This window comes from Panulirus ornatus, chromosome 20 (genome assembly GCF_036320965.1).
Source record: "Panulirus ornatus isolate Po-2019 chromosome 20, ASM3632096v1, whole genome shotgun sequence".
Taxonomy (NCBI): Eukaryota; Metazoa; Arthropoda; class Malacostraca; order Decapoda; family Palinuridae; genus Panulirus; species Panulirus ornatus.
Genome location: NC_092243.1, coordinates 13,467,997 through 13,490,984, shown reverse-complemented (window position 1 = coordinate 13,490,984; position 22,988 = coordinate 13,467,997). Strand labels below are relative to the sequence as shown.

The 22,988-nt window shown below is 43.4% G+C and overlaps 1 protein-coding gene across 5 annotated transcripts in view; it reads left to right on the top strand.

Moving 5' to 3' along the window:
- The window catches only part of LOC139755939 (uncharacterized), a 245,492-nt gene that overhangs the window by 135,441 nt on the left and 87,063 nt on the right, over nucleotides 1-22,988 (top strand). For all 5 annotated transcript variants that reach the window (XM_071674720.1, XM_071674716.1, XM_071674719.1 and 2 more), the window contains exon 4: nucleotides 9,133-9,243. In XM_071674720.1, coding sequence (XP_071530821.1) covers nucleotides 9,133-9,243 — 111 coding nt within the window. The remainder of the gene's footprint in view (nucleotides 1-9,132; nucleotides 9,244-22,988) is intronic.

Here is a 22,988-nt window from a genome sequence, read left to right as displayed (position 1 = left end):
GAAGTATTCTTTCTCCCCTATCCCCAGGGAATATATATATATATATATATATTTTTTTTTTTTTTTTTTTTTTTTTACTTTGTCGCTGTCTCCCGCGTTTGCGAGGTAGCGCAAGGAAACAGACGAAAGAAATGGCCCAACCCAACCCCATACACATGCCTTGATTCAATCCACTGACAGCACGTCAACCCCGGTATACCACATCGCTCCAATTCACTCTATTCTTTGCCCTCCTTTCACCCTCCTGCATGTTCAGGCCCCGATCACACAAAATCTTTTTCACTCTATCTTTCCACCTCCAATTTGGTCTCCCTCTTCTCCTCGTTCCCTCCACCTCCGACACATATATCCTCTTGGTAAATCTTTCCTCACTCATTCTCTCCATGTGACCAAACCATTTCAAAACACCCTCTTCTGCTCTCTCAACCACGCTCTTTTTATTTCCACACATCTCTCTTACCCTTACGTTACTTACTCGATCAAACCACCTCACACCACACATTGTCCTCAAACATCTCATTTCCAGCACATCCATCCTCCTGCGCACAACTCTATCCATAGTCCACGCCTCGCAACCATACAACATTGTTGGAACCACTATTCCTTCAAACATACCCATTTTTGCTTTCCGTGATAATGTTCTCGACTTCCACACATTCTTCAAGGCTCCCAGAATTTTCGCCCCCTCTCCCACCCTATGATCCACTTCCGCTTCCATGGTTCCATCCGCTGCCAGATCCACTCCCAGATATCTAAAACACTTCACTTCCTCCAGTTTTTCTCCATTCAAACTCACCTCCCTATTGAATTGACCCTCAACCCTACTGTACCCAATAACCTTGCTCTTATTCACATTTACTCTTAACTTTCTTCTTTCACACACTTTACCAAACTCAGTCACCAGCTTCTGCAGTTTCTCACATGAATCAGCCACCAGCGCTGTATCATCAGCGAACAACAACTGACTCACTTCCCAAGCTCTCTCATCCCCAACAGACTTCATACTTGCCCCTCTTTCCAAAACTCTTGCATTCACCTCCCTAACAACCCCATCCATAAACAAATTAAACAACCATGGAGACATCACACACCCCTGCCGCAAACCTACATTCACTGAGAACCAATCACTTTCCTCTCTTCCTACACGTACACATGCCTTACATCCTCGATAAAAACTTTTCACTGCTTCTAACAACTTGCCTCCCACACCATATATTCTTAATACCTTCCACAGAGCATCTCTATCAACTCTATCATATGCCTTCTTCAGATCCATAAATGCTACATACAAATCCATTTGCTTTTCTAAGTATTTCTCACATACATTCTTCAAAGCAAACACCTGATCCACACATCCTCTACCACTTCTGAAACCACACTGCTCTTCCCCAATCTGATGCTCTGTACATGCCTTCACCCTCTCAATCAATACCCTCCCATATAATTTGCCAGGAATACTCAACAAACTTATACCTCTGTAATTTGAGCACTCACTCTTATCCCCTTTGCCTTTGTACAATGGCACTATGCACGCACTCCGCCAATCCTCAGGCACCTCACCATGAGTCATACACACATCAAATAACCTTACCAACCAGTCAACAATACAGTCACCCCCTTTTTTAATAAATTCCACTGCAATACCATCCAAACCTGCTGCCTTGCCGGCTTTCATCTTCCGCAAAGCTTTTACTACCTCTTCTCTGTTTACCAACTCATTTTCCCTAACCCTCGCACTTTGCACACCACCTCGACCAAAACACCCTATATCTGCCACTCTATCATCAAACACATTCAACAAACCTTCAAAATACTCACTCCATCTCCTTCTCACATCACCACTACTTGTTATCACCTCCCCATTTGCGCCCTTCACTGAAGTTCCCATTTGCTCCCTTGTCTTACGCACTTTATTTACCTCCTTCCAGAACATCTTTTTATTCTCCCTAAAATTTAATGATACTCTCTCACCCCAACTCTCATTTGCCCTTTTTTTCACCTCTTGCACCTTTCTCTTGACCTCCTGTCTCTTTCTTTTATACGTCTCCCACTCAATTTCATTTTTTCCCTGCAAAAATCGTCCAAATGCCTCTCTCTTCTCTTTCACTAATACTCTTACTTCTTCATCCCACCACTCACTACCCTTTCTAATCAACCCACCTCCCACTCTTCTCATGCCACAAGCATCTTTTGCGCAATCCATCACTGATTCCCTAAATACATCCCATTCCTCCCCCACTCCCCTTACTTCCATTGTTCTCACCTTTTTCCATTCTGTACTCAGTCTCTCCTGGTACTTCCTCACACAAGTCTCCTTCCCAAGCTCACTTACTCTCACCACCCTCTTCACCCCAACATTCACTCTTCTTATCTGAAAACCCATACAAATCTTCACCTTAGCCTCCACAAGATAATGATCAGACATCCCTCCAGTTGCACCTCTCAGCACATTAACATCCAAAATATATATATATATATATATATATATATATATATATATATATATATATATATATATATATATATATATATATATATATATATATATATATATATATATTCATACTATTCGCCATTTCCCGCGTTAAAGAGGTAGCGTTAAGAATAGAGGACTTTCAGGGAATATCCTCACTTGGCCCCTTCTCTGTAAAACGGATGGGGAGGATTTCCTGTTCCCTGCTCCCTTCCCTTTTAGTCGCCTACGAAACGCAGGGAATACATGGGAAGTATTCTTCTCCCGTATCCCCAGGGATAATATATATATATATATATATATATATATATATATATATATATATATATATATATATATATATATATATATATATATTTTTTTTTTTTTTTTTTTTGCTTTGTCGCTGTCTCCCGCGTTTGCGAGGTAGCGCAAGGAAACAGACGAAAGAAATGGCCCAACCCACCCCCATACACATGTATATACATACGTCCACACACGCAAATATACATACCTACACAGCTTTCCATGGTTTACCCCAGACGCTTCACATGCCTTGATTCAATCCACTGACAGCACGTCAACCCCGGTATACCACATCGCTCCAATTCACTCTATTCCTTGCCCTCCTTTCACCCTCCTGCATGTTCAGGCCCCGATCACACAAAATCTTTTTCACTCCATCTTTCCACCTCCAATTTGGTCTCCCTCTTCTCCTCGTTCCCTCCACCTCCGACACATATATCCTCTTGGTCAATCTTTCCTCACTCATTCTCTCCATGTGCCCAAACCATTTCAAAACACCCTCTTCTGCTCTCTCAACCACGCTCTTTTTATTTCCACACATCTCTCTTACCCTTACGTTACTTACTCGATCAAACCACCTCACACCACACATTGTCCTCAAACATCTCATTTCCAGCACATCCATCCTCCTGCGCACAACTCTATCCATAGCCCGCGCCTCGCAACCATACAACATTGTTGGAACCACTATTCCTTCAAACATACCTATTTTTGCTTTCCGAGATAATGTTCTCGACTTCCACACATTCTTCAAGGCTTCCAGAATTTTCGCCCCCTCCCCCACCCTATGATCCACTTCCGCTTCCATGGTTCCATCCGCTGGCAGATCCACTCCCAGATATCTAAAACACTTCACTTCCTCCAGTGCATATGAATGTGCACCTTCATAGAACATACTGGAGTAATGCCATCTCAGTTATTAACTTAACTCCAGTACCACGAGAAATATCATTGAATCTTCTATCATTAAATATACAAAAAATTATAATAATAATATCATTGATGGTCTATACAAATAGGATAACGTTACATGTTAATATAATTTGTAAACAATTCACCTTCTTGTCCCCATAATAAGTTTATGATACGCTCGTTGTCTGTCGTTATTTTTCTTTTTTCTTTTTTTTTCCCAAAAGAAGGAACAGAGAAGGGGGCCAGATGAGGATATTCCCTCAAAGGCCAAGTTCTCTATTCTTAACGTTACCTCGCTAACGCGGGAAATGACGAATAGTATGATATATATATATATATATATGGGATGTATTTAGGGAATCAGTGATGGATTGCGCAAAAGATGCTTGTGGCATGAGAAGAGTGGGAGGTGGGCTGTTTAGAAAGGGTAGTGAGTGGTGGGATGAAGAAGTAAGAGCATTAGTGAAAGAGAAGAGAGAGGCATTTGGACGATTTTTGCAGGGAAAAAATGCAATTGAGTGGGAGAAGTATAAAAGAAAGAGACAGGAGGTCAAGAGAAAGGTGCAAGAGGTGAAAAAAAGGGCAAATGAGAGTTGGGGTGAGAGACTATCAGTAAATTTTAGGGAGGATAAAAAGATGTTCTGGAAGGAGGTAAATAGGGTGCGTAAGACAAGGGAGCAAATGGGAACTTCAGTGAAGGGCGTAAATGGGGAGGTGATAACAAGTAGTGGTGATGTGAGAAGGAGATGGAATGAGTATTTTGAAGGTTTGTTGAATGTGTCTGATGACAGAGTGGCAGATATAGGGTGTTTGGGTCGAGGTGGTGTGCAAAGTGAGAGGGTTAGGGAAAATGATTTGGTAAACAGAGAAGAGGTAGTAAAAGCTTTGCGGAAGATGAAAGCCGGCAAGGCAGCAGGTTTGGATGGTATTGCAGTGGAATTTATTAAAAAAGGGGGTGACTGTATTGTTGACTGGTTGGTAAGGTTATTTAATGTATGTATGACTCATGGTGAGGTGCCTGAGGATTGGCGGAATGCGTGCATAGTGCCATTGTACAAAGGCAAAGGGGATAAGAGTGAGTGCTCAAATTACAGAGGTATAAGTTTGTTGAGTATTCCTGGTAAATTATATGGGAGGGTATTGATTGAGAGGGTGAAGGCATGTACAGAGCATCAGATTGGGGAAGAGCAGTGCGGTTTCAGAAGTGGTAGAGGATGTGTGGATCAGGTGTTTGCTTTGAAGAATGTATGTGAGAAATACTTAGAAAAGCAAATGGATTTGTATGTAGCATTTATGGATCTGGAGAAGGCATATGATAGAGTTGATAGAGATGCTCTGTGGAAGGTATTAAGAATATATGGTGTGGGAGGCAAGTTGTTAGAAGCAGTGAAAAGTTTTTATCGAGGATGTAAGGCATGTGTACGTGTAGGAAGAGAGGAAAGTGATTGGTTCTCAGTGAATGTAGGTTTGCGGCAGGGGTGTGTGATGTCTCCATGGTTGTTTAATTTGTTTATGGATGGGGTTGTTAGGGAGGTAAATGCAAGAGTCCTGGAAAGAGGGGCAAGTATGAAGTCTGTTGGGGTTGAGAGAGCTTGGGAAGTGAGTCAGTTGTTGTTCGCTGATGATACAGCGCTGGTGGCTGATTCATGTGAGAAACTGCAGAAGCTGGTGACTGAGTTTGGTAAAGTGTGTGGAAGAAGAAAGTTAAGAGTAAATGTGAATAAGAGCAAGGTTATTAGGTACAGTAGGGTTGAGGGTCAAGTCAATTGGGAGGTGAGTTTGAATGGAGAAAAACTGGAGGAAGTGAAGTGTTTTAGATATCTGGGAGTGGATCTGTCAGCGGATGGAACCATGGAAGCGGAAGTGGATCATAGGGTGGGGGAGGGGGCGAAAATTTTGGGAGCCTTGAAAAATGTGTGGAAGTCGAGAACATTATCTCGGAAAGCAAAAATGGGTATGTTTGAAGGAATAGTGGTTCCAACAATGTTGTATGGTTGCGAGGCGTGGGCTATGGATAGAGTTGTGCGCAGGAGGATGGATGTGCTGGAAATGAGATGTTTGAGGACAATGTGTGGTGTGAGGTGGTTTGATCGAGTAAGTAACGTAAGGGTAAGAGAGATGTGTGGAAATAAAAAGAGCGTGGTTGAGAGAGCAGAAGAGGGTGTTTTGAAATGGTTTGGGCACATGGAGAGAATGAGTGAGGAAAGATTGACCAAGAGGATATATGTGTCGGAGGTGGAGGGAACGAGGAGAAGAGGGAGACCAAATTGGAGGTGGAAAGATGGAGTGAAAAAGATTTTGTGTGATCGGGGCCTGAACATGCAGGAGGGTGAAAGGAGGGCAAGGAATAGAGTGAATTGGAGCGATGTGGTATACAGGGGTTGACGTGCTGTCAGTGGAGTGAATCAAGGCATGTGAAGCGTCTGGGGTAAACCATGGAAAGCTGTGTAGGTATGTATATTTGCGTGTGTGGACGTGTGTATGTACATGTGTATGGGGGGTTGGGCCATTTCTTTCGTCTGTTTCCTTGCGCTACCTCGCAAACGCGGGAGACAGCGACAAAGTATAAAAAAAAAAAAAAAAAAAAAAAAAAAAAATATATATATATATATATATATATATATATATATATATATATATATATATATATATATATATATATATATATATATATACACACACACACACACACACACACACACACGTTTGTATGTATAATCACCACGAACGTTCCAGAAAAAGGATTCTAAAAATATTCCCAGTGACGTCAAGATTGCATGAACCTTAGGAAAATTGTTTATAGGCTGTCGACCCCAAATTTAGCTTTTAGTTTTAGCTAAGGAGAAGCCAGCATCTGGTCCTATCGTTATAATCACTCTTTATGACGTAAATCTACTCGATTTTTAATATTCCATTTCTCTATTGCGTGTGTGTGTGTGTGTGTGTGTGTGTGTGTGGTGCCCCACTTCTGTTGTGGGAGAGTGTCATGTCCGTGTTACCCCGTCTTATAATCTTGTACCATGTCATTACTCTTATGTACACACATACACACACACACACACACACACACACACACACACACACATACACACACACACACACACACACACACACACACACACACACACATACACACACACACCAGCTTAATCTAGGTACCCATTTATGGACCATCCGTAAGCTGAGGATGAACAGTTGGTATATGCTGTGGGCCGTGCCTAGTATTCGAACCCATGAGGACCCGACCCCAAGCTGAACCTTGCGACCTCGAGCGTGTACTTGTGGCTCTGCGTAAATGAATAAATGAAAATAGATAATCAGATGATGGTTTACTGAATTCAGGCGACCACTCGGCTGAAAATACACATTTAAAGGGTTACAGACATTACAGAATTAGCTGACCAATCCTAAAAACTGGGGTTGGATGAACATTTCCACGCTGTGGAGTGAGTGAGGTACATCTGCATAGTTACAGTGGGAACTAGACAGGCACGTTTACCAAGTAAATAGTATGGCATTTACATCATGTAATTAGTTGAACATTATGTGATGAATAGCTGCAGTAATACAGTAATTGACATTCCATATGTGAGAGAGAGAGAGAGAGAGAGAGAGAGAGAGAGAGAGAGAGAGAGAGAGAGAGAGAGAGAGTGTGTGTGTGTGTGTGTGTGTGTGTGTGTGAGTGTAAAATGCCTAAACATAAAGTTACTTGCGCCGCAGCTCAGTACAACAGCTCAAGCTTCTCACTGTAGGCTCCAAAAACTCTCACCATCACTAACGCTCACCATCACTGACGCTCACTATCACTAACGCTCACCATCACTAACGCTCACCATCACTAACGCACACCATCACTAACGCTCAATATCACTAACGCTCACCATCACTAACGCTCACTATCACTAACGCTCACCATCACTAACGCTCAATATCACTAACGCTCACCATCACTAACGCTCAATATCACTAACGCTCACCATCACTGACGCTCACTATCACTAACGCTCACCATCACTAACGCTCACTATCACTAACGCTCACCATCACTAACGCTCAATATCACTAACGCTCACCATCACTAACGCTCACCATCACTAACGCTCACTATCACTAACGCTCACCATTACTAACGCTCACTATCACTAACGCTCACCATCACTAACGCTCACTATCACAAACCCTCAATATCATTAACGCTCACCATCACTAACGCTCACCATCACTAACGCTCACTATCACAAACCCTCACTATCATTAACGCTCACCATCACTGACGCTCACTATCACAAACCCTCACTATCATTAGCCCTCATGATTGACGAGCTTTTTTTTTTTCACCGCTCTTGTTTGATATCACTGTCTTCACTATCACCCATAATCATTACCATCTTCACCATCACTACCCATACCTTCAATACATTCATCATCACCATCTTCACCATTAATTTTGCCATTATGCACCATCATTATCATCACTTTTGCCATCATACACCATTATCGTCCTTACAAGCAACATCTTTATGCATCACTTTGGCCCCCTACTAGGCACATTATGAACTACCCTTCTCACCTAATCACCTCTACTTCATCACCATTAAATCTTCACCATTCACTATCCTCACTATCACCAGCTATACCAATACATCCTAATCATCGCTTACCTATCCACTGCCACGGCCATTATCATTACTAAATGATCGTTGTTGGATGGTGTATCCAACACACACATGCACTGCACAACATTTTTGTTAACATCATCTCTTCACCATCAGTGCTTCACCATTACCCAGTGTCATCATGCGAACACGCCACCACTAAGAGGACCTCCAGCTGTGGCATTTACTCATATCAATATGACTATAGCTTCCAGGGTAATGTACTCTTTGGCATTCTATCCTAAGTTCACCAAAACATTTACCAACTGTATGACATGAAGGCTAGTGGACTCCGTCCCCAGATATGAAGGCCAGAGGACTCGGTCCCCAGACTCGGAGGCCAGTGGACTCCATCCCCAGACATGGAGGACAGTGGACTCCGTCCCCAGACTTGGACGACGGTGGACTCCGTCCCCAGACATGGAGGACAGTGGACTCCGTCCCCAGACATGGAGGACAGTGGACTCCGTCCCCAGACTTGGACGACGGTGGACTCCATCCCCAAACATGGAGGCCAGAGCCTTTGAAACTTCACCATAAAGCCCTAAGACTCATCCATTCTCTCCTGCCACTCATCTTTCGCCTTCCTTATCACCAGCTCGACATCTTCCTTCTTCACAGCAGCCACCAACACTCACACGTTTTCACCACCAGGCAGTGTGTTAAACACCCTCCACTCCCATACCTGATCCCCAGGTCTTGCCCTCTCCTAATCACCAGTTATCTGTATCCACAGCTAACAACACACGTACCAAACCCTAACTTTGCCGTCGTCGCTAAGCAGTGTGTGTATGTCCTCCTCCACAGTGAGTGTGGCTGCTGGGACACCAATAGCCAGACGCCCGAGGTGGAGTGCCGATGCTGGGGTCCTCTCAAGACGCAGGTCCCCACAGACCTTAACTCTACCGTCACCATGATGTAAGTAACATCTACCTTGTGTGAACCATCTGGGGTATAGTGTAACAGTGGCACCAGTCAGGTTGGGAATGCCTGTCTCACGCCTGGTGGAGAAGAGAGAAAAGTCAGTCACATGTGAGGCGTAAGGAAGGGTATGTGTGGCACAAAGACAAGGAGACATGTGAGGGATAAGGAAAATACATGTAAGGGAAAGATAACGATCACTTGAGAGAGAGAGAGAGAGAGAGAGAGAGAGAGAGAGAGAGAGAGAGAGAGAGAGAGAGAGAGAGAGAGAGAGAGAGAGAGAGAGAGAGAGAGAGAGAGAGAGAAGAAAGATAGAGAAGAGAGAGATAGAAGAAAGATAGAGAAGAGAGAGATAGAGAGAGAAGAGAGAGAGAAAAGAGAGAGATGAATGAGAAATAGATAGAAATAGATAGATAGAGAGAGATGTAGATAGATAGGTAGAGAGAGAGAGAGAGAGAGAGAGAGAGAGAGAGAGAGAGAGAGAGAGAGAGAGAGAGAGAGAGAGAGAGAGAGAGAGAGAGACGCGCCATCAGGAAATTTGAAAGGACGCATTTGAATAAAGGGATGAAAAGATATTTCAGGTGCTCCAGAGAAATTGGTCATTACACAGATAAAGGAAAGAAAAGACATGAAGGAATATGAGAAAGGAAAAGATATCTCACGACCAAGGGGTAGTCAATTGAATCAGGTACTTCAGACTCACTACCAAGATATCATCAATACAGCAGCACATAATCGAGAGTCCTTAAAGATACGAACAAATAGAATGTGGGAAAATGACAATGCATTGATTGATATGAGAAGCAGGAGAGATACTGATGCATTTCGGGAAGCAGACCAAGATAGCAATAAAGGAAGAAATAATGCACTCTCTTGATTAAGAACCAAAAAGAGAAAATTTTACATATATATATATATATATGTATATATATATATATATATATATATATATATATATATATATATATATATATATATATATATATATATATATATATATATATATTGGAAAGGATCACAATTTTGCGCGTGATCAAGATATTCCTATGAGTCCACGGGGAAAATGAAACGCGAAAAGTTCCCAAGTGCACTTTCGTGTAATAATCACATCATCAGGGGAGACAATCACATGTTTACCAAATGGCGTCCTAGCTTCGTCTCTTCGATGTATATCAACTGACTGTTATATTTCTCTCTTGTGTCTCCCCTGATGATGTGATTATTACACGAAAGTGCACTTGGGAACTTTTCGTGTTTCATTTTCCCCATGGACTCATAGGAATATATATATATATATATATATATATATATATATATATATATATATATATATATATATATATATATATATATATATATACATATGTATTGTCGATTACAAAAGGGAATACTTCACCACAATTTATGTGCCTAAACAAGAACTGAATCACAGGATAACAAATCAAGACCTGATCCCCGACACGTTCTCCATCCCATCACAAATTCCGGCTGATCATCAACGATGACATGACTCGAGGTTCCAGAATTACAGGCTGGTGGGGCCCCTGCCTCATCTCCAGTCTGATTATTCTGTCTCATCCAGACGACGCGGAAGTTTGAAGTGGAAGCAAATCACCGAAGAGCTTAGTCAACATTTACCTCCACAGTCTTCACCTGTTAACCAGGCATGTTCCTCACGGTTTCTGATGAACGTGGATAAGTCCCCCCCTTCCCATACTTGTCCTTAGGCGATTGTTTGATCAGTGATTCATTCCAGGTAGTCGACCTATGCTGTCTGATCGCACGAAGAAAGATGCGATCAGATCTATTTCAAAGGAGCTGAAGAGGCTGCGTGTCTCGTTTCACTCGAAATTATGTCTTGGGTTTCTTTGGAAAGTGGCTGCTGTAAGCTTGATAAACGATGTTGGTTATGCAATCTCAGAATGGTTAGGGGAAAAAAAAAGATGGGTTCCACGCTCTCACAGATGTCTTCTTATATAACTAGGGTTTCTCCAAGGATCAGGAAGGCATCCACGTTTCCCCCATTCTATTGCAGCGTCTAAAACAACATTCTATTTTTTTCTCCATCCTCGAAGAAGCGCACTTACCTCGTCGCATTATTGACATCTGTGGATCTCCCGACTCACATCTGAAAGTCGACATGATGCCTTAAGTCGCCAGGTCCTGTTGCAGGCAAATACGGTGACCGAACCCTTCCAGCGAACACCTTGGGTACAGGAACCAATGCATCATACCACAATACATGTTCGCTCATCTTAAAGAGAACAAAGGATGAGAGTCTGCGCTTTAAGTAATAAGACCATTTGAGTTCACTTAAACAGGAATAATTTATTTACCAAACGTAGTATGGAAAGTGTGTGACCTTGAGAGTCTTTCAGAGTCGCCTTTAACTTCTGCACGTCTAGAGACATCCTTGCTCTCTGTATCATGACGTCTAAATGGACAAAAGATGGTGTCCATTCCCCCTAGAACATCACTGTCTCTCGCCTCACCAACTCTTCTCCTCATAAAACAAAACTGCGCATTTTCTAACTTTTACCACACGAAAATGTGTGTTTCTGTTATCTTCCACTATTACAAACAGCCTCGAAAAACCAATGTTCTGCTGCTGTTTAAATTTGTATTACTTTGTAAGTGGACGAGACAAGGAGATGGGGGAGACCGAACTGGAGATAGAAATATGGAGTGAAAATTATATTGCATAATCAGAGCTGAAAGGTGAGCACGGGATAGAGCGAATTGGAAGGATGTGATATACAGGGGTCGACTTGCTGTCAGTGTGGCTGAACCAAAGTATGTGAAGCGACTGGAGGAAACTATTGAAAGGACTGTGGTGTTTGGTTGTGGACAGGGGATTGAGCTTTCATTGCAATACACATGACAACTAGAGAATGGATGTGGACAGATGTGGCCTTTCTTCGTCTGTCTCTGGCGCTATCTAGCCAACACAGGAAACGGCAAACAAGTATGAAAAATTGCACTCACTCATATATATATATATATATATACATATATATATATATATATATATATATATATATATATATATATATATATATATATATATATATATATATATATTACATTGGTCTCTTAGCTTTAGGTTAAACCACTGGACGACCCTGATTGCGTGGAGTTTAAATTATTACCTACAGTGAGTTCCAGTGTTAAGATGAAACAGCATCTGCCATAGGGACGAGCCTGGAGGGTTTAGCGGCATTATACAGTGTATTTACTGAGGCCCACAGATCTTGTGTACTTAGGACAAGATTATTAGGTGTAGAGGATATGTGTTGACATGCTGAGTGGGCGTGAAGGGGGGTAGGGAGAGAGAGAGAGAGAGAGAGAGAGAGAGAGAGAGAGAGAGAGAGAGAGAGAGAGAGAGAGAGAGAGAGAGAGAGAGAGAGAGAGAGAGAGAGAGAGAGAACAGGAAATAAAGAAATAACAGCTAGATTACTCCAATTTCTGATAGACTCGAATGCTAAGCAAGACAACGCTGTAGTCCCCTCCCTTACCTTCCCAAGACAAGATTTTCGTTGCTATCTACGTTCACTGCAGTGTGAATGTAAACCATTTACATTAAAGGCGAGCGAAAGGTATTCCTTATCTTTTTTTTATAGCTGTCAACATAAAAGGACTCGGCGATATATAGCACAGATAGAATCCCTTGGAACTATTAGGGGATAAGACCCCCTGAAGAAAGGGATTAGGGGATGAGTAACAGAGGTGTTAGGAAAGGCAGAATTGCACCAAATATTTTCGTAACCTGGTATGAGTCTCGTGACCTTGCACCAGTCTCCATGTGATCCTTTTCCATGTCGTCTCGTCACACGTTACGAATCTCGTGACCTGCACCAAGTCTTCATGTGACCTGTACGAAGTCGCCTCACAAACCTGCTCCTAGTACCGTGACCTGCACCAGGTCTTCATGCCACTAGTGTCTCGCAACCTACACCAAGTCATATCATGACCAGACCCACGTAACGTCTCTTCGCTGTGTGTGGGAGGAGCGTGACTGTGAGATGGGCAAAGCTGTGAGCCGGGCAGGCAGAGGAGCTGTGAGAGGAACATGAGTATAAGGTGTGGGAGAGGCTCATCTGTGTGAAGCCGAAGCCATGATGGAGGACGAATGGGCATGAAACAGAGTTATGAGGTGGGCGGAAATGTGAAAGAAGCTTATCTGTGAGCGAGTGCAGGAGTGAGTGGGAGGAGTAGTGGCCAGGAAAGGAGAGATCATTTTCGTATTGGCTGAAAATACCGGAGATCTTGTGGTAACTCTGACAATCAGAGCGACAAACGTGTGGATTTAGTCACATCACCAGGGCAAAAGGGTGTCTGGTTTACACTCAAAAGGCAATGGAAACGGGCTGTAGTGCTAGGGCAACACTGGAGGATTTTGAAAATCTGCAACCAGACTGAAGCAAGGTTGGTGTAATCAAATCCCCTTTGACGGGTGTATGTATACGCACCAAGGGCATTAAAATATCAACCCCTCTCGAGATGGTGGTGTGTTAAGCCCCCAAAACTTATTCTAAACCTTGATATCGGCTGTGATATGGAGGTGAAGTGAGCCATACTGGATGAATATGGGGTTGTATACCCAAGAGCTCGAGAGACTGGTGTGGTGTGTGTGTGTGTGTTCAACCACCCTCGCCTCATATGGCCACCTGTTGGTATACTTTCATCCGAGCGTCACATCCCCTGTACCCTGGAGGTTGCATAAGTTCTGTCCGAGTGGGACGCCACGGGATACTAAGCGAACAAGTGGTGGCGACGAAATCAAGAACCCGAGGGTGAAAGGCGTCTGCTGGAAAGTAGATAAATGGATAAATAAAAGTCCCGACTACGTGAAGAGAAGACCACATCAAAAGATAACAAAAGACGAAAACTGAAATGATTTTTCATTGGATTCAAGAAAAGTCGAGAGTTTCTGAAGACTCCTGAGGAAAAGCATCAGTAAAGATAAGAAAGAAAAAAGACTTGGTTGTATAAGTTCCACAAACTGGTCGTGTGTATTACCCTCAACATGGCCTTTGCGTCATGTGGTACTTCACCGTATGTAATACCCTCAACATGGCCTTTGCGTCATGTGGTAGTTCATCGTATGTGATACCCTCAACATGGCCTTTGCGTCATGTGTTCTGTGATGCGCGTAAGAAGAAGTCCGTAATCAGAAAAAAAAAAGAGAGAAGACGAAGAAAAACATTCCTGACACTTGAAACAGAGGACGACCTTAACGCCTGACCTCGACCACCAGATGTGACTCATGTGTGCCGAGGAGTTGCCTACTGACCCAGTAACGGAGGCTCCACTTCAAGTCGAGTCTCGAGAGAGAGAGAGAGGAGAGAGAGAGAGAGAGAGAGAGAGAGAGAGAGAGAGAGAGAGAGAGAGAGAGAGAGAGAGAGAGAGAAAGAAATATCATTTTTGAACTCCCAGTGTAATCAAGAAGAGCCATTGATTCTGCTCACCAAGAATGGAGGAACTTTCGCAAAAAAAAAAAGGAAAAATAATCAATAAGCGAGCGAGCCGGGGGGGGGGGGGGGGGGGGGGGCGCAAGAGGCCAAGAGCAGTCGGTCAAGGTCAGCTGGCGAGCCCCTGACGTGCAGTGAAGGGTGGGTGGGTGGTGTAGGTTGTGGCCAAGGTGGTGGCTAGGACAGGAGTCGCCCGCATTGGTGGCGCCTGCACACACACACACACACACCTTCCGGGCGCCTCACGTACTTAATTAATAAGTCCGCCTCACAAGTGCTTTTCGAAATTTCCCCTGACGCTCCGAACACCACCAACCCTCCACTTAGTACCTCACCACTGCAATGAGCCCTTGAGGACACCAGATATCGACAGTGGCGTCTCTTGGAGTCTTTCAGTTTTTCTTTTTTTTGTGTGTGTGTGTGTATTGAAGTTCAGAGCCAGAGACACAAGTCCTCATCGAGACCAGGCGTGGAAAGGTCTATGCCAATTGTTTCCTGCAAATTCAATTAACTCGCCTTTGTATCTGGCTTTTAATGGACAACCCAAGCCTTATCCTTGAGAGTGAGAGGCCACAGTTAAAAGGCCTTAGAGGAAGGTCACAGTGAAAGGCTGCCTTGAAGTCAGGCTGCAGCGAAAAGCTACGATGAAAGGCTGCAGTGAGAGGTCACAATGAAAGGCCACACAGCAACAAGTGAAGAAAGGTTTCATTTGTGGTCATTCTCAGGACGAGATTGCAGACAGAAATAAGATTCGTAACGCAGGTTTGATTGGTGGTTCTCACTGTAGCCTCCGCGCTCTCTCTCTCTCTCTCTCTCTCTCTCTCTCTCTCTCTCTCTCTCTCTCTCTCTCTCTCTCTCTCTCTCTCTCTCTCTCTCTCTCTTTCTCTCTCTCTCTCTCTCTCTCTCTCTCTCTCTCTTTCTCTCTCTCGAGTCCTCTGGTGTGACCTCACTTCGGTGCCTCACTTCATCTCCTTCTCCTCCTTGAAAGCATACAGTAAGAGGCCGTGGGAGGAGTGCGTAATATAAGGCAGCAAAGGATTACCTTAAACTGATAAGCAGTCGCGAGAAAATGGCAGCGCGACCACCTAATTACGGTTCAGAGAGAGAGAGAGAGAGAGAGAGAGAGAGAGAGAGAGAGAGAGAGAGAGAGAGAGAGAGAGAGAGAGCGGAGAGAATCAGTCGCGTGTTACGTCAAAACCCTTGTAGACTTACTTTCTTTACAGTCATCATTTATGAGTTTTCTCAAATTAATCATTCGCCCCCCCCCCCCCCCCCCCCCCTCGCCCCGACTACTCTGCTTCTTTCTCTCGAAGAAAAGAAGAGGAAAAGAAAAGGCGTGTCCTTGGGAAAGCATTAAAACATCCCACTTGCAATAAATCATCCCCGCGTCGAGCTGAAATGATAAATTACGTGGGCGCTGTTCTCTGAAGGAAGGATCATTTCATTTGAGAAACTTCTTTTGTAGAGGTTTTATGTCTTACAAGGATGATGGCGAAATATGAGGATGTTTCTCTGTTACCAATGGTTAATTTGTTCTTCATGTAAACTTGTTGTTAATGATAATTTCTTGCAGAGGAAAAGCAAGTGATGTGGACAACATAAGAGCCCCGTCTATGGAAGTGAGAGAGGCAATATAAAGGCCCCTTCTAAGGAAGTGGTAGAGGCAACATAAAGGCCCCTTCTAAGGAAGTGGTAGAGGCAACATAAAGGCCCCTCCTAAGGAAGTGGTAAAGGCAACATAAAGGCCCCTTTTAAGGAAGTGGTAGAGGCAACATAAAGGCCCCTTCTAAGGAAGTGGTAAAGGCAACATAAAGGCCCCTTCTAAGGAAGTGGTAGAGGCAACATAAAGGCCCCTCCTAAGGAAGTGGTAGAGGCAACATAAAGGCCCCTCCTAAGGAAGTGGTAGAGGCAACATAAAGGCCCCTCCTAAGGAAGTGGTAGAGGCAACATAAAGGCCCCTCCTAAGGAAGTGGTAGAGGCAACATAAAGGCCCCTCCTAAGGAAGTGGTAGAGGCAACATAAAGGCCCCTCCTCAGGAAGTGGTAGAGGCAACATAAAGGCCCCTCCTAAGGAAGTGGTAGAGGCAACATAAAGGCCCCTCCTAAGGAAGTGGTAGAGGCAACATAAAGTCCCCTCCTAAGGAAGTGGTAGAGGCAACATAAAGGCCCCTCCTAAGGAAGTGGTAGAGGCAACATAAAAGCCCCTCCTATGGAAGTGATAGAGGCAACATAAAGGCCCCTCCTATGGAAGTGGTAGAGGCAACATAAAGGCCCCTCCTAAGGAAGTGGTAGAAGCAACATAAAGGCCCCTCCTCAGGAAGTGGTAGAGGCAACATAAAGGCCTCTCTTCAGGAAGTGGTAGAGGCAACATAAGGTCCCCACTAAAGAGAGTCACAGGTGCAACAGCACGGCCGGACCCAAGTAAATTACCGATTTCCAGAACTCAACATAATTGGGCTTTCTCGTATAATCAACTTTAAAAGACGATATTGGTCCTGATTTAGTGGAGTAGTCTGCACGGCAATATTTTGGTGACAGAGAGAGAGAGAGAGAGAGAGAGAGAGAGAGAGAGAGAGAGAGAGAGAGAGAGAGAGAGAGAGAGAGAGAGAGAGAGAGAGAGATTGAATGATGCAGATGGCTGGATATATAAAAAAAATTGCCCAGCTTATTCGTACTGAGGCTCAAGCTTCCAATAAAGTGAACGAAGCCAGAGCAGTACATTGGTTGTTAAAAATGTCACAAACACACCATGAGAGCATATGGGTCGCCAGACTTGATGTACGCTGATCAAAGCAACAAATAGTTTACCAGACCTAACGAACACACACACACACACACACACACACACACACACACACACACACATGGGCCTCCGTGGTGTAGTGGTAAGCAATACTGACTGTGAGTTAACGTGGGTCTTCCCGTGAACAGACTTGCATGGGATCGAATCCTAGGCTCGGTAGTCGGCTCAAAGCCAAGCCAGCTGTACATCCTCCCCTCGAGGCTGGTCGATAAAAGGGTACCTGGTTTAAGTTAGGGGGTGTGTATGTATGTGTGCACACACACACAGGAGTAAAGACATGGTACATATTTCCAAGGTTAAGAGACGAAGCAACAATATTGTAAAACTCTCTCCCAGTAACACACACACACACACACACACACACACACACACACACACACACAAAGGAGTAAAGACATGGTGCTTATATTCAAGGTTAAGAGACGGGGTAACAAGCATTTAAACTCTCTCCCCATCACCACACAAATATTCATTACACGCAGGAATAAGGAGGGAAAATCCTTTGATGGATGGAAGATTTCCTTCGTGAAAGGGACCCAAATACCCATGTCAGAGGAGCTTTCTCAAAATGGGCTGGGATCAATGTTGCCTGCCGTACGATTCATTCCAGGGACCACTGCTCTATATGAGCCATGCAAACGTATCGCCAGGAGGGTCAAACTCGTACATGAATAGGTTTCCTGATGACACTTAGGTCATGAGGGCGATGGGTAGGTAGTGAGGATTGCAACAACTTTCAAGGGGACTTTCATAAGAGAGATTCCAAAGTTGGTCTGGTACCTGGTCGATGATTATCCAACCCAAGGAGGTACACAGTAATGAGGATGAGACACAGCGAAAGACAAGGATTCAGTATGAATACCATCGGGCAGGGAATGAAATGCCGGTGTGTGTGTGTGTGTGTGTGTGTGTGTGTGTGTGTGTGTGTGTGTGTGTGTGTGTGTGTGTGTGTGTGTGTGTGTGCGTGCGAAGGAATTGTTACCACATTCCTACGTAAGGACACTAGTAAAGGAGACAAACTGTCTGCTGGCATATGTCAGAACTGCAGGACCAGCATAGATGAAATACTCATATGAAACCAAGAAAATATAAAAAAACATGCTTTTCGCGTCTGGTCACCTCACTTGAAGAAACACAAAGATCTAACGGAGAAGGTCCAGAGGAGGACAACAAGATGATACTGGAATTAAGAGAAATGAGGCTAAAGATCAGAAATTTGTCATTCATGGTAGAGAGAAGAGTAAGGAGGTACTTGATCACAGCCTATAGCTTTTTATACCAGTTTGATGACGTCAAGAATGAACAGTTCTTCAATGGATGTAATGTTAGAACAACCAGAGGCCTTAACAACCAGAAGTTTTAACAACCAGAGGCCTTAACAACCAGAGGTTTTAACAATCAGAGGTCTTAACAACCAGAGGCCTTGACAACCAGAGGTCTTAAGAACGAGAGGTCTTAATAACCAGAGGCCTTAACAACCAGAAGTTTTAACAACCAGAGGCCTTAACAACCAGAGGTTTTAACAATCAGAGGTCTTAACAACCAGAGACCTTAGCAACCAGAGGTCTTAAGAACGAGAGGTCTTAATAACCAGAGGCCTTAACAACCAGAGGTCTCAACAACCAAAGGTCTTAACAACCAGAGGCCTTAACAACCAGAGGTCTTAACAACTGCAGGACCAGCATAGATGAAATACTCATATGAAACCAAGAAAATATAAAAAAACATGCTTTTCGCGTCTGGTCACCTCACTTGAAGAAACACAAAGATCTAACGGAGAAGGTCCAGAGGAGGACAACAAGATGATACTGGAATTAAGAGAAATGAGGCTAAAGATCAGAAATTTGTCATTCATGGTAGAGAGAAGAGTAAGGAGGTACTTGATCACAGCCTATAGCTTTTTATACCAGTTTGATGACGTCAAGAATGAACAGTTCTTCAATGGATGTAATGTTAGAACAACCAGAGGCCTTAACAACCAGAAGTTTTAACAACCAGAGGCCTTAACAACCAGAGGTTTTAACAATCAGAGGTCTTAACAACCAGAGGCCTTGACAACCAGAGGTCTTAAGAACGAGAGGTCTTAATAACCAGAGGCCTTAACAACCAGAAGTTTTAACAACCAGAGGCCTTAACAACCAGAGGTTTTAACAATCAGAGGTCTTAACAACCAGAGACCTTAGCAACCAGAGGTCTTAAGAACGAGAGGTCTTAATAACCAGAGGCCTTAACAACCAGAGGTCTCAACAACCAAAGGTCTTAACAACCAGAGGCCTTAACAACCAGAGGTCTTAACAACCAGAGGCCTTAACAACCAGAGGTCTTAACAACCAGAGGCCTTGACAACGATAGACCTTAACGTGAAACTACACAAAAGAGAAAACTATATGGAAAGATAAGCTGAAGTATTACATAGCGTAAGAGTTATGGATGAATGTACCTACTATATAGTATAACATTTGTGGCTGAATGTACTTATCTGAATGAGGAGAGGTTGATGCTGACAGTGCAGAAGCCTAAAGAGTTGTATGATAGTACAGAAGTTTCGAGTGATGGGGGCCCTAAGAGTGTAAAATTCCCTTCCCTTACATTACAAATAGGTGATTACACGCACCATAACCCAACGTATGTCCCCACACCCGACAAAAGCCCACCATAATAACAAAATACCTGTAACAAAGTATTGCCACACATGTGCACTAGCAACTCCGCTGTGCATCGAACAACGGCAGTAAAAACAATAGTTACTGCAGAATAAAAAGAAAAAAGGAAAAATAGCCAACATTTAAACTCTGAAGAGCTACTGGAGGTGAGCAGGGAAGAATAGTTTATGTGATGATAGAGACGTTTCCGTAAGTTTGGCACGGAACCAGGCGGGAAAGGTATATAGGAAGGACAGATGATAGAAAACCTGATGGTCTTCGACGAAGGTTATCTCACTGAGGACAGAGATAACAGATACGTTCGCAGTCTATGTTGATGGAGGACAGGATAGCAGAGCCGAGGGCTCCTCACACCTTACGACTCCCTGCGATATATCAGCGGGCAGAATATTCGATAGAGAGGATCATTATATGATATAGAAAAAACTAATATTGAAATTCTATAGAAGAATATCATTGGCGGTCGGATTCTAATTGAGTTTCAGGTGCCGGATATTGTGGAGGAGTTTCAGCCATTACTACGTTAAGGATAAAGAGGTTGAAGTGAGTGGTGGGTCTTACAGTGTCACTTAGAAAGGTGAAGGAGGCTATAGAATAGAGACGCTTAGCTCTAGTGACGGAGGTGACAGAGGAAGGTTAGTTGATGACGTATGATGGGACACATGATCCTCACGTCAGGACCCAGATGCAGGCAGTGTAGCGTACACGAATGACAAATATCTCCAGGGTGAATCTTCCTCTGAGACAAGACCTGGGCAACGTCTGCAGTGTTCCTGAAAGCATTGCAGTGGGTAATGGTGTCTCCCCTAGTAAGAGTGTCTCTCTCTCTCTCTCTCTCTCTCTCTCTCTCTCTCTCTCTCTCTCTCTCTCTCTCTCTCTCTCTCTCTCTCTCTCTCTCTCTCTCTCTCTCTCTCTCTCTCTCTCTCTCTCTTCTACATATGTCACTATTCCTTTAACATCTCTCTGTGTTACATTATTGTTTCGCTGTCATCATCTCCCACTTGTCTGTCCATGACTTCAGCAGGATAATTCATTTTCTTCCTTCCGTAGATTTAGTTTATCGTTAACATTCTACAGACTGAAAGAAGAACAAATTTAGTAACTTCGACTCTAACAGAATCTAGCGAACACAACGTCATCACCGACACACTATACAACAAACGGGCTTGGCAAAAGCCAAAATTTCTTGGAACGGTCAAATATCATTTCCATCGTATAAGCAACGAGTTCTTCTAACTGACGGTGGTTTTGGATGGATGGCTGTTTTGGTCTCGAGCTCCATCAAACCACCAGGGTCATCCAGGCTCTCAACGTCTAGCTAAAAATCTTCAACCCCTTCTTTCCCTGTGTTAAAGATTCTCCTACGCCCGGCACACACTCTCAAGATGCACTTCAAACACCTCACCAACAGATGATGATGAATGGCGCCTCTACGAGGCATGCTTGGTAGAGAGGACGATTGCCTTGAATTGCCCGTTACATAGGAGAATGGAGGGAAGGTTAGGTTAGGTAGGAGGGCACTCAGTAGACTATATATAACTAGGTGTTTAGAGCTGAGCTTGACTGCTGTCTACAGACGCTTACCAGCGTGTTGGGGGGAGGTGTTGACGCCCTCACGATTGGCTTAACTTGGTCGAGAAGACAGATTACTCTCTAAGTCCTAACGTCCTGCTTAGCTGAGATAAACTGCTACGCACGCGGTAGGGGCGGAGGGCGTCCGTCCCACCGTAGGGAATATAGACCTTACCGTCGTGCGCTGCGTCCTTCCACAAAGGGACAGTGTTAATCCACATTAATTTTCTGTCTGGGTGTTTATAGAGTTTTTTGGTGGCTTGAGGCGATGTTCAGCTGGTCTCTCACCAGAGTCATTATTTCGCCCAGGTGTTAGGGTAATTTACATACCATTTCAAGAGCCAGTTACACAACGCGGTGGACTACACGTAATTATCATCAAATTGGTTAGTATGTTGTACAGAGAATAGCATGTATGATGGTAATCGTGCCCTATATTTATGCCGTAATTTAATGTTTTCATTATTATCATTATCATTATTATTATTATTATTATTGTTATTATTATTATCATTATCATCATTATCATTATTATTTCCATCATTATCAGTAGTAGTATCATTATGATTATTATTTCATTTATCATTATTATTATCATTATCATTATTACTATTACAATTATTATTTTTCATTATCATTATAATCATCATCATTGTTATCATCATTATCATTCTCAAAATGAATGTGGCAGGGGCGGTGTAGCTGGGACTGATAGGCTTCTCAGTATATAAAAAACTCGGGATGAACTTGTCGCATTATGAGATGAAAGGGGAATGCTAATTGGGCTAATAAGGATTACTTGGTTTACAGGAAAAAAAAAAAACCTGCCTATATGATTATACGTAGGTGAGTGGGATGGGATCAACAGGGAGGACGTGCTAATTGGCAGGTGCGAAAACAGGAAGTGGTTGGATATGAACGGTCTGAGAGAAGGGGAAAGATTTTTTGAATCACGTCTTAGCGGAAACAAATATGAAAGTTTATAGTAATTTTGAGGAAAGGGTAAGTGTTATGTGTTGTAAAAGTGAGTGAGCTTGGAGATAAGCTTTTGTGCAGATATACCAAGAGAGATTAAGTGAAGGGTGGCATAGGGTAAGAAGTGGACATATGATAAATGGTCCATAATGACGGAACGGAATCGCTTTTGTACCTCACTCTCCGGCGCGTTCCTCTCCGTCGCAGGGAGCCAGCTGGTCTTAGTTCTTGTTCTTGACTGCTCCCAAGGAGGGAGTTT